The 12,613-nt window shown below is 40.3% G+C and overlaps 1 protein-coding gene across 7 annotated transcripts in view; it reads right to left on the bottom strand.

Moving 5' to 3' along the window:
- Positions 1 to 7,075, bottom strand: part of SLC38A11 (solute carrier family 38 member 11) — a 39,191-nt gene extending 32,116 nt beyond the window's left edge. For 5 of the 7 annotated variants that reach the window (XR_008450478.1, XR_008450477.1, XR_008450476.1 and 2 more), the window contains exons 1-4: positions 6,991 to 7,075; positions 5,146 to 5,263; positions 4,650 to 4,724; positions 791 to 925 (exon numbers count right to left, since the gene is read on the bottom strand). Coding sequence is in view for 3 of the 7 variants with exons in the window: in XM_054070397.1 (XP_053926372.1) it covers positions 791 to 925; positions 4,650 to 4,724; positions 5,146 to 5,263; positions 6,991 to 7,026 (364 nt within the window). In the remaining 4 variants the exon portion in view is untranslated. Of the gene's footprint in view, positions 1 to 790; positions 926 to 4,649; positions 4,725 to 5,145; positions 5,264 to 6,990 lie in introns of those variants that run through there. The other 2 variants (XM_054070398.1, XM_054070399.1) reach the window with 2 other exon arrangements.
- Between the last annotated feature and the right edge of the window lie 5,538 nt (positions 7,076 to 12,613).

The following is a 12,613-nucleotide window of genomic DNA, read 5'->3' on the forward strand; positions in this document are numbered from 1 at the left end:
ATCTGAGGCACCAGATAATTTTGATCTGAGACACTGTGGTCACCAAATTCAGACTCTTGATATCTGAAGTCACCACCTCTTGCAACCCGATGTGTTAAAATACCAACCATACTTAGGATTTAGATTTAATTATGTTACTACTGAAAAGGACAGATTTAGAACATCCCTTTATTTTAAACTTCCATATCTCTAATGAGATAATACCTGTTTATTCCTTCACTATTTCTTCTTCAAAGGGGTCTTGACTGCCCAATTTTCTAGTAGCTCATTGGGTTATGAGGCTGAATTAATGCTTTTGAAGAGCAACGACAGCATGGAATATTCAAGCAAGATCTGATCAATGGCTTCTACAATGCCAGTAGTACTTTGGAAAAATATTAATTCAATATACTCCTGAAGTCATATATTCCTTTTGTTTCAGGGCATCAAATTTGTGCTGTTACTCATTCTAGACCAGAATCTCTTCTTTGCTATTCCTCATAGCTACTTTAGTCAATTTCTAAGTGTGTGATCCTGAATTGTTTTGCTATTACACTTCAGTTCAGGTCTGTTATTCTGGTTGCCCATTTCACTGAATTCTTCCGCAGTCATTCTTCAGAACACACCAAGTAATTTTTTATTTTCTGTTTATTTGTTTTTTGGTTTTGTTTTGTTGTTTGTTTGTTTTAGGGTAGAAGCATATATAGTACACTCTTCAGAATTCTTAATATTTAACCAATGAAAGAATAAGGTAATGCGAAAATGCTTGTTATTTACAAAATCTAAACGTTTATATTTTATGCGATCTTACCAATAAATGGATATAAAAATTGAAGAGTTGAAAGAATTAGATAACCTACAAGACCATATGTTTTTCTGACCAGCTCTTGATAGCTGTTGGTACCGGAAAGGTTTCCTCCTTTGATCAGTAATATAATGGAATAATCTGTTAAAATATAAAATTAATGTTAAAAGATGGTATGAACGAACTTGTGGTTGGTTACTGCTCATCTTTGTTTTTTAAGGAATGGAAAAGTCTGTAAGAAGGAAAATAGTGGCACTGGGAAGAGCAAGGATAAGAAATCTCACAAAAGATCTCAATCCCCCAAAATCAGGAGTTATAGGCTTATCCTGGAAGGAAATTCCATCTTAACTGATTAGGACAGCAGAAACACCAATTCCAATATGGTCAAAGGGAATAAGAACTGTCACGAGCACCAAAAAAGAAAAATTCAATTAATAATGGAGAGGGATCCTGAATGCTTGATTATGTCCTAAATAGGGATAAAATGTGAGGACAGCCTGTGTCACGATGCTAGAATTCTTAATCACTTTACTCAGATATTTATCTAAGTCTGTGAAAGATAAGGTCTGGTTAGTGCTTTGTATCTTCTCCATTGTTTACGATAAAAATATTTTAGGCATTTTTATTGGATACTTCTAGAGTAAAACATGTGTGAAGTGCTTTATCTGAAAAATGATGAATCATAGAATCACTAGGTTGAAAGGGATCCACTGGTCATCGAGTCCAACCATTCCTAACACTCCCTAAACCATGCCCCTCAGCACCTCGTCCACCCATCCCTTAAACACCTCAACCACCTCCTTGGGCAGCCAATTCCAGTGCCCAGTGACCCTTTCTGTGAAAATTTTTTTCCTGATGTCTAGCCTGAACCTCCCCTGGCAGAGCTTGAGGCCATTCCTCCTTGTCCTGTCCCCTGTCACTTAGAAGAAGAGGCCAGCTCCCTCCTCTCCACAATCTCCTTTCAGGTAGTTGTAGAGAGCAAGAAGGTCTCCTCTCAGCCTCCTCTTCTCCAGGCTAAACAACCCCACTTCCCTCAGCTGCTCCTCGTAAGGCTTGTTCTCCAGCCCCCTCACCAGCTTCATTGCTCTTCTCTGGACACGCTCCAGAGCCTCAACACCCTTCTTGTGGTGAGGGGCCCAGAACTGAACACAGTACTCAAGATGCGGTCCCACCAGTGCCGAGTACAGAGGGAGAACAACCTCCCTGGACCTGCTGGTCACACCATTTCTGATACAAGCCAAGATGCCATTGGCCTTCTTGGCCACCTGGGCACACTGCTGGCTCATGTTCAGTCAGCTGTCAACCAACACCCCCAGGTCCTTCTCCTCTAGGCAGCTTTCTAGCCAGACTTCTAGTCTGTAGCACTGCATAGGGTTGTTATGTTCCAAGTGCAGGACCCAGCATTTGGCCTTGTTAAAAGCATGCCATTGGTCTCAGCCCAGCGGTCCAGCCTGTTCAGACCCCTTTGCAGAGCCTCCCTACCCTCCAGCAGATCCACACTTCCACCCAGCTTAGTGTCATCTGCAAACTTGCTAAGGGTGCACTCAATGCCTTCATCCAGGTCATTGATAAAGACATTGAACAGGGCTGGAGCCAGTACCAAGCCCTGAGGAACCCCACTTGTAACTGGCCTCCAGCTGGAGTTAACTCCATTTACCACCACTCTCTGGGCCCGGCCATCCAACCAGTTTTCAACCCAGGAGAGTGTGCGCCTGTCCAGGCCAGAGGCTGATGGTTTCTGAGGCAGAATGCTGTGAGAAACTGTGGCAAAGGCTTTACTGAAGTCCAAGAAGACTACATCCACAGCCTTTCCCCCATCCAGTAGTCGAGTCACTTTGTCATAGAAGGCGATCAGGTTAGTTTGGCAAGACCTGCCTTTCGTGAACCCGTGTTGACTGGGCCTGATCACCCGGTTCTCTTGCATGTGCTTCATGATAGCACTCAAGATGACCTGTTCCATGACTCTCCCTGGCACTGAGGTCAGACTGACAGGCCTGTAGTTCCCTGGATCCTTCCTGCAACCCTTCTTGTAGATGGGCACAACATCAGCCAGCCTCCAGTCCAGTGGAACTTCCCCAGTCAGCCAGGACCTCTGGAAGATGATGGAAAGGGGTTTGGAAAGGACATCCACTGGCTCCTTTAATACTTCTGGGTGGATCCCATCCGGCCCCATAGACTTGTGGGTGTCTACCTGGGCAAGCAAGTCTCTAACCAAAGCAATGAAGCAGTATGGCTTGAGACAGAGTTGATGTCACTGGCAGAAATACTCCCAGACTGAACTTTTTATGAAGAATAGTGAAAAATGTTGCTCTTATGTCAAGTTATGCTCAGTGTTCGTTTGAACATCATAGGATTTTCCAGTTCAGATTAGTTACAGCAGAGAATTTATTACCTTAGTGCAGAAGTAGCTAGATCTCATCTATTCCTCACCCAATTTTCACTTAGCTTGTAACCTATGCTGTGATAGGAACAGTTCCTTTCTGGGAACAAGATCAGTGCTTATTAAGTTCTGGGAATTACTAAAATGATGAAATTTTCACAATCTTTATAAAGTAGTTTTCTACCCTGTGTTAATGCGAAAGCAAATTCAGAGATTCCCATGAACATATGCAATTCTTACACAGTATATACTCGTGTTCATTATCAATTAAGTTGCATACTGAGCTGATCTTTCACAATAAATATTAAGTCTTAGTAGTAAGGGATCTTAGATCCACAAAACTTGAAAGACATTTATAGTGAAATGACCTAAAATTGTCTTTCTCTGTCAATCTAGGACTACACCCAATATAATTAAAAAATATCCCCTCAAATGAAATACAGTGAAAACTGGTAAATAACAGCTATTTGCCAATTATTCAGTAAAAACTGCAGAAAATAAATGTTCACGTTACATACTTAGCTTGTACTTTAATTGCTACAAGTCAAGAATTTGTAACTATAGTTATAATTTCCTTGTGCAAAAATATTGAGTCACATCTTAAACATAATAAAATGCTGAGTTTAATTCACAAGTTCTTGGCCTAAGGCTATAAATTCTGTAAAAATACTTAGAATTGCAACGGACAAATTAGATTTCCTACAGAAAAGCAACTGACATTTGTGAGCTATTTTTTTTACATGATTTCATTAATGCATTTTGCCACCAAACACAGAGACAATTTTCCATTCATAAAGAACACAGACGTATGTTATATTGCTCTCCAGTCAAACCACCAGCATTTATGCACATCCTTAAATGATATTTTAAGCAATGAAAAGTATCAACTACCAGTCAGCATACAGGTAACAGACTTTGTGCCATTTAGGTTGACTTGGTTTGTCGTGTGAAGACTTAATCCACAGAGCATTTACAACAATTGTCCTTTCATGCCAATGGATTTACTTATGTTTATTTACTACAGGATTTCAAAGCTTTTGAACGTATATTCTTTTTTTTTCTTGATGAAAGATAGTTAAATAAAATATTCAAAATCACAGTACAACCAAAAGTTTTCATTCCGTGTTGTATTTTTAAAAAGTGGTATACAAACCACACAAGGAGCAGTCTCTTAATTAGGGTAAAACCAGTGGACAAAAGCAGGTGACTATGAGGCACAAATAAGGGCTATTCTTCCAAATGTCACCTTGACCTAGGCTAAGAAACTAGGCTTTACAAAAATAAAATGCACATGAAAAGCAGTTTTACATGTTGCATGGTATAATTCTCTACTTTTACTAATCTGCTCACGGGTTTAGTGGGGTAAGGAAAAAATGTCATTTTTATTGTCGTAGATATACTTGTTTAAGTTATCATTAAGTTCAAGATCAGCTAAACATTGCAAGACTAATTTTCACTTCACAATAGAAACTGCTTTTAGATTACCTGTGATACAGGCAACCACAAGTAACAGGAGTACCCCTAGTGGAAAACCAGCTTCCTTCATTGAATATGGCAATCCTGTAAATAAGAAAAGGAGAGATTATAGAAGAATCTTTCCAAATACTTTTTTGTAATAAGCAAAATAAAGAAATACTCAGATTACAAAAAATGCTATCAACCTCCCAAATTGGACCGGCATGCTTAAACAATCTCAAAATTATAATTTTTAGTGGGAAAAGTGTTGCTTAGGTGTAAAGCTCAGTCAGCACCTGCCCAATCAGTTCTCTCTGGTCAGTATGGCAACAGAGGAGATAGTGTATTTATCACTGAGACATGCTCTCAGCTGACATCTCTACACTTTCGCACAGTAAGCAAGTGAAACAGAAGAATCTTCAGAAACAGCAGAAGAAAGCAAGAAGACAGTGTTATTTTCCAAACTGGATAGTCATGCACATATAAAAAAGGCCAGACACAGGATAATAAAGAAAAATATACTTGCCTATAACACCCGATCCTATGATAGAGTTGATAATGTTAAAAGCAGCCGATGCCAGATTACCATTTCCTCCTTTATTCCTGGGCTTACTAACTAATGCTGTTTGGTCATCCGTTTCTACCTATTTCAGGAAGACAATAACATTATTCATGAAAAAAATAGGTGAAAACAAGGATTTTACACATATTTAATATAGTCTATTCAAGATCAAATAAGTATTGTTATAGACACAGATTTGTAGAGGCATTTTGATAACTAAATCCCATTTTTTCCAGTGAGAAATCAAAGGGGTGTTAGGCATCTAATTCCTTTAGAAGCCGGACCCATAATCTTCTGTAATTAATTCTCTGAACAAGGTATGTGAAAGTACAGAAATCTATATAAATCCAGAGGTAGGCTTTTAAATAAAGAGCATTTTAGTCATGTTACAAACACAAAAATGTGAATCAAGTACTTTTGGAAATATTTAAGCTAAAACAACTACTCAGTAAAAATAGGCTCCTGAATCACAAGATTAAATAGTTTAAGAGTTGCTAGCAAAGTATGCCAAAACCTGAAAATACTTTAATTCATGGTTTTATCCGGCATTTTAAATATTTCTGTGTCATCCAAAGTTTTAGTTCACTATGAATAGCTATTGACACTATAAAATTGGCTAGTCTCAGAAAGTTTCTGTGGAAAGGTCTGGTATAAAGCAAAGTTCAAAGCATGACCATGTGGCCAGTGGCTTCAAAAATTAAAATGCTTATCTTCAAAAAGCAATTCTTCATAAGCACGCAGGTCTTGTCCTTAGATTACCCCTCTGCTGTCACAGAACATTTTAGAATCATTCATTAGAAGGCCAGAATCTTAAACAAAGTTGTGTAACTCAAAAGAGGCACACAAGTTTCAAGAAGAAAATGCCTGCCTGTGTTCTACTAAAGCAAACATTTGTGTCCTTGCCATGAAAATAAAACCACTATTTCTTGCATGCCGGAGCCTATCTCATATATATAGCAGGTAGTACAAACTCAGATGCTGGTCACTAATACTCCTGGAAAAAAGTTAAATGACTGGTAAGACCAAGTCATCTGTACATACCGGTGCAAGCTGACAAGCACAAGAGTGGCTCAAGAAGGGCTACATTTTTAAGCAGAACCTTTAATCCTTAAATAGCACTAAGAATACCAATACTAGCTCAGATCAAAGGCCACTATAGCCTGGTATCCAATTTCCGAGAGTGGATATGAAAGGTGCCCAGGGAAAAGTATAAGAACATGAAGAATAGTTAGCAAATAATTTTCCTGTCCCGCCTTTTATCAGTTTGCAATGTCAGACTTCCCAAAGGAAATACATTCTTGACGCACCATATCCCTTAATGGACTGCTCCTTGAATTTGCCCCCTTTTGGAAACCACCTATATTTTTTAACATCTACAACATCCTGTGACAATGAGTTCCACATCCTAATTATGCATTATATGAAAAGACAGATATTCTTTGGCCTGAATTAAGTATTTCCACTTTGTGTCCGTGTCCGTCCCCCACCTCGAAATCTTTCTATCATCACAGCCAAACCAACCACCACCTCCTATTGATCTTCTCCCTATCGCATACAGTTTTATAGGTGAAATTCTCCCTCAGCTGTTTCTCGGATTACATTTTACTTCGCCACTGGTTTGAACAGAAGAAGCACCGGTCATTCTCCCCTGAAACGCTTCGTGCTACACCCCGCAGAGCGCCAGGGCGACCGCACCCAACCCCAACAGTCCACCTCCCTCTTTCCAGCCGCAGGACGTGGCCCCCCGCGCCGCCTCTTCTTCCCTGCGAGCCGTGGAGAGCCGAGGAGAGTCCCCTCCATCCCCGGTACCTGTCGGGCGGCGGCCGGGGGCGGCTGCGGCTCCATCGCCGCGGGGACGTACAGGCGGCAGCGCCGAGCTCCGCGCGCTGCGAGAGCCCCGCGGCCGGGAGGGAGCGCCGCGCCCGCCCCGGCCCCGCCCCGGCCCCGCCCACAGGGCGGGAGACCCTGGAACGGTGCTTTGAACCCTCAGCCTCTCGTTACCAGGAGCTGGAGCGCGTCCAGAGAAGGGCAACGAAGAACTTCTCTGGAAGTGAGGAGTGACCTGGAGGAAAGGAGACCGTTGGGAGAACTTATCCCTCTCTGCAGCTCCCTGGAAGGAGGTTGTAGTGAGGCGGGCGTTGGTCTCTTCTTCCAAGTACAAGTGATAGGATGAGAGGAAATGGTCTCAAGTTGTGCCAGAGGAGGGTTAAATTGGATATAACGAAAAAATGTCTGTACTGAAAGAGTGGTGAAGCATTGGAACGGGCTACCCTGGGAAATGGTGGAGTCACCATCCCTGGACGTGTCCAAAAAAATGTGTTGATGTGGCACTTTGGGACACGGTTTAGTGGGTTTAGTGGGTACGGTGTGTTGGGCTCAATCTTAGAGGTCTTTTCCTACCTTAACAAGTCTGTGATTCTTTCCCAACCTCAACAATTCTGTGGTTCTTTTCCAACCTTAATGATTCCATGATTCTATTTTATGAGATCCCAAGCTTATAAAATACTTACGTATCCTGAATGCAGGAGGGAAGCTGTCTTTGTAGGGTATGTAAGCAAAAAGCAGCTCCGCTGTCAGAGCTACTTGTTTGTTGTTGCATTTAGATGCGTTTAGATGTCTGTGTTATTTACGAGGCTTCGCTATTGCGGTCACTTCTCAGGCAGGGCAAGCTGCTGCTGAGAGCACTTTGTCAGCAAAGCAGGGGTAATTCAGATAAAGAACACGCTGGGGATACAGTGAAAGTGAAGAAGAAGCTGAACTAATTAAAAGATGCAAAACTTCACCACTGAAAGTTTAGAGTCTGCAGATACCTCAGTTATCTTGAGCTGAGACAGGACAGCCTCCAGCAGAAACTTGCTTTATAAACATAGAGCAGCCCACAGAAAGAAATGTACATCTCATAAACGTTTAGGCAGTAGTAAGCAATAATAACAAATTGGAAACATTCATTAATTTTGTGAAGTATTACTGGACATAAAATTTAGGGCCTACAAGAGTAAAAAAATAACTTTGGGAACTTATTCCAGTTTCCGGAAGGCCCCATCAATAGAATGTGGACCCAAAATTCTCAACAAGATTAAATCATTGCAGGAAAAAAATGAGATATAACAACTAAATAGCAGAAGAAAATAGAGCATGCTAATTTCCTTTCTACAGTCTTAAGAGCTCTCACATCTGATAATACTTTGCCTGGGTAAACTGCAGTGGTTAAAGGAGTGCATATGCTGTTCATCAGTAATTTTGCCCTTTAAGATCTCTGAGGCATATGATTTAATATGGGGAACAAAGTGCACATAAAGACCATATATGACATTTTTGTTCAATAGCTTAAGCACATTAGCTTCAGCTCCTTCAAGTAAATCTCTAATCAACTCCATGAAAAGCTAAAAGCTGACATGTATTCTTGTGTGACCAGTCAGATGACATGACTCAGAAGAGAAAATTTTAGAGGCCGAGGGTGCAGAGGAAGTTCCTGTGATTTAGTAGTAACCTTATTTTTTTTTTTTTGGACTATACAAAAACTCTGTAAAAACAGGGAATCAAGCTGTTTTAAAGCGAAGTGTAATAAAGCAAATAGTAGATTTTCATGACAGTATTCTACCAGGCTGTCTATGTTTGAGCATTGTATCAACTTCCTCACAAAGCCTTTTTGTCTAACACCTACACGCTCTTCAATAGTCCCTCTGAGTTCTGCGATTCTGTTTTGATTCTAGTTTGGAGTCTGAGTTTGTTGCCTCAGAAAATAATTTCTGTTTTGTGCAAATGCTTTCTTCCACATGTTTTTAATCAGATACATTTTTCAGGCATTTATTTCTTGCAAATTGAGTCAAGCTCCCACTCAGCAGCTCTTACTAGGTGAGAGGGCCGCTACCTGAGTGTGGCACCCGCTTATTTAAGAGTCCTAGAATTTTACTTCTATCAGTCATACTGGCACAATTCTGAGCAGTGTTTGTAAACTTAAAAGCTTTAATTCAGTATACTAGCAGTGAATTAGGGAAAGGAATTGGCACTTCCCGCAGGACTGTGTAGAGGTTCTTTTTCTGTTATTGTGAGGGTAGTCTTTCATCAATTGGATTGCTTTCTGCTTCTTGGTGTGCTATGGGATGTGGCTGTTGTATGAAAAACTTAATACTGTTTTTAATCATAGCAATGAGACTAGTAGTACATTGTGAATAACCCAGTGTTTGCATTATGTTCTTTGGGAATTTGCTGCAGGACAGTTAGTACCATTGTTTACTCCTGTGGTTGCGATGGAGAGCCAAACTCTCCAACACAGTGAAACCTCAGGGATAGGGCAATTATAAAAAGAAAAAAAGAAAATATCTTCCAAAAAGAAGGACACAAGGAAGTTATGTCCAAAAATGGAAACAGAAGGGATCGTAAATCTTCATAAGCTGTGGAAACACATTAAGGCAGGCTAAAACGAGTTAAAGCAATGAGCAGCAAAAAGGCATCAGTATTAGTAACTTGCATATTTATGAGCAGAAATCCTGCAAGAGAATCCTGAGGATTCACAGATTAAGGTTGAATGGGAAAAGCAATGACGATAAAAACAGAACAAAGAAAGTAAGGACATTTTTTTTACACTGGAGAGTACCTGTGGAAGATTTCCATAGCAGAACTCTTCCCATGTGGCAGATCAAACAGAAAATATGTCTTAAGCTGTATAGAGTGAACAGAAAAGATAAACAATAATGATTTGGGATGATAAGACATGTTTATCTTGAAATCGCAAATTAATTTGTCGCTGGGGAAAGGGGAGTGCTAAGTTTTTGCTTAATATGAATGCTACTAAGTAGTATTGGAAAATAGCAAATGTGACATATATATGACTGCCTGGAAGGACTCCAGGAATGATCATTCCATTTCCAGGAATGATTGGAAACTACATATCAGTATGCTTGACATCTCCGACGAGCAGGGTAGTAGACACTACGATAAAAAACTGGATGAGATGGCATTGAGCTGTGTTGGCAGAGCTTTGTGGAGAGGGCTGCATTGTTGCAGCTTTTGCTTTGCTAGTGTTACTGCTTGAGAACTAAATTTTTAAATGGTGGTAACACCAGCCATCTTTCACAAGTGTTAAATACATTAAAGCCAACAAGGCATTCAAAAACCAGAGAAAACTCAATACTACAAGCTCTTTGTGTACTCCAAGGATGTGGTCTAGATCACATGAAAACATATGAGATAAAATATTTAAGAAAGATTAGATGCAAAGCAGGCTTAGAAAGAGAAAATTCATGTGATGCAAATTGATAAACACATTCCTTTTATCTCTTTCTTTAAATGAATGCATAAACAGGAAAAAAAAAAGAGTGTTATTTTTTTGAAGGATGATTATTATAATCACACGACACTTTAACATCAGACTCTTTAGCCCTTCCTGAAAAGGTCAGTAACCTTTTGCTTTTTACTAGTGTCTTTGTCCATGAGACAGATACTAAAAGAGAATTACCATTTTCAACAGCAAATTAACTTAGCTGTAAGATACCTAATAGCCTGCCAGTAACAGTGATTCTGGACCACTTTTAAACCAGACTTTGCCTAGAAATGAGCCATTCTGATGTGTCTGAGCAATCTAGTATGAAAGCTGGCCTAATCAGGCACCCCTGCAAGGTTGCTCAGGACTACAGGGCAATGCAAACCCCTCAAGTTACAGCTGTAAGCAGTCTGTTTGTGTTGCTTAGTTGATAAGCTTAATAAATACCAAGCACCTGGTCTCCAGGAGGAGTATATAGAGCATTACAGAAACTAATCACAAGAGTTATGGTTTGAGGAAAATGGTTATTTGTGCTCTAGAAGTTCTAACCTGGCCTTCATAAGAATCCGTGGTTTTTGTGAATTTTGAGGGCAAAGGCTAAATAACTGAGCTGGAAATTATCAGTACAGCTTTTTCCTCTCCTACAAGTTGTAGCTGACATAGCCTGTTTTAGGGAAACATAGAGTCTTTTAACATGTACACGATAAATCTTGTGTAGGCAGTGTTGGTAACCTGTTGTTGATGGTTTTCTTTGTGGATCCTGGGTCTTCAGTGATAATGAAAATTTTCTGTATTGTGTATAACATGTCCTGCACAGTTGTGGTCAAAAGAAGCTTCTAGAGGGAAAAACATCTGAAACTGCAACTGGATCTGCCTTACTAGTTGGTTGTGACAATTAATATGTTATTTATTTAATTTAAATCTCACACAAGCACAACTAAGTAAGAGAATTTGAAGCTTTACATATTAATTTTTCTCATGGCAAGTTTGAAAGGTAAACTCATAATTTCTCTCCAAGTTATTAATTCATGGGTTCTGTATCTGGGAAAATCAAACCCCAAAGTCTTCTATTTCAAAAGAGCCCCAGTGAAGCCCAGAGTGCAGGCACACTGGTGTGGGAGAGTTGTAAGAACTCTTTTCTATGAATTGGGAACTGCTTTACTGTGTTACACCCTGTAACTTCTCAGCTTAACTGTATGAACTCCAAAAGAACTAGTTATCTGCTTTCCTACATGTTTCCTTCACCTTTCTTGGAGCTGGAATTTTTTTTTTCATCCTTTGTGTACTTTTGATTACCACTAGCTCTAAACAATCACTGTTTTTCTTCATACATGTTTATTTTAATGTAAGCCCTTAATGTCAGATTTCTTTTTTCCTAGATATTGCTGTCCTGATAATGTTTAAAGGATTTATAATGTACAGTGTACATTGTAGGTTGCTTACTGAATGTGCAGTAGCAGATAAATTGGTGTTGCCATGGGAAGTTGAACTGTGGGATCTTCAGGCTTTTTATTTAAATTTCTTTTCTGACTACAGGATTATAGACATAAAAATACAACGGAATTCTTTTAGCCTGAAGAATATGGACATCATAAAGATGAGTAGGAGACCTGGAGGCAAGAGAGTAAGGTGCAAGTGACTGATAAAATGCTAGCCAGCAGCCAGCCTGAAGGCATTTAGTGTTCAGAGAATGAATGGTAAAGGCACAGAGACTTGTTTAGCAGGCATATGTATCATAGAATCATAGAACGGTATGGGTTAGAAGGGATCTTAAAGATCATCTAATTCCAACCGCCCTGCCACAGGCAGGGACACCTCCCACTACACCAGGGTGCTCACAGCCCCATCCAACCTGGCCTTGAACACTTCCAGGAAGGGGGCACCCACAACTTCCCTGTGCAACCTGTCACACCACCCTCATTGTGAATAATTTCTTCCTAATGTCTAGTCTGAATCGTCCCCCTCCAATTTAAAGCCACCTCCCCTCATCCTATCACTACATGCCCTTGTAAAAAGTCCCCTGCCAGCTTTCTTGCAGGCCCCTTTCAGAGGGAGTGGCCCCTGGAAGGCCACTATAAGGTCTCCCTGAAGCCTTCTCGTCTCCAGGCTGAACAACCCTGGCTCTCTTAGCCTTTCCTCATAGCAGAGGTGCTCCATTCATCTGATCAT

Source organism: Cuculus canorus, chromosome 6 (genome assembly GCF_017976375.1).
Source record: "Cuculus canorus isolate bCucCan1 chromosome 6, bCucCan1.pri, whole genome shotgun sequence".
In the NCBI taxonomy this organism is placed as follows: domain Eukaryota; kingdom Metazoa; phylum Chordata; class Aves; order Cuculiformes; family Cuculidae; genus Cuculus; species Cuculus canorus.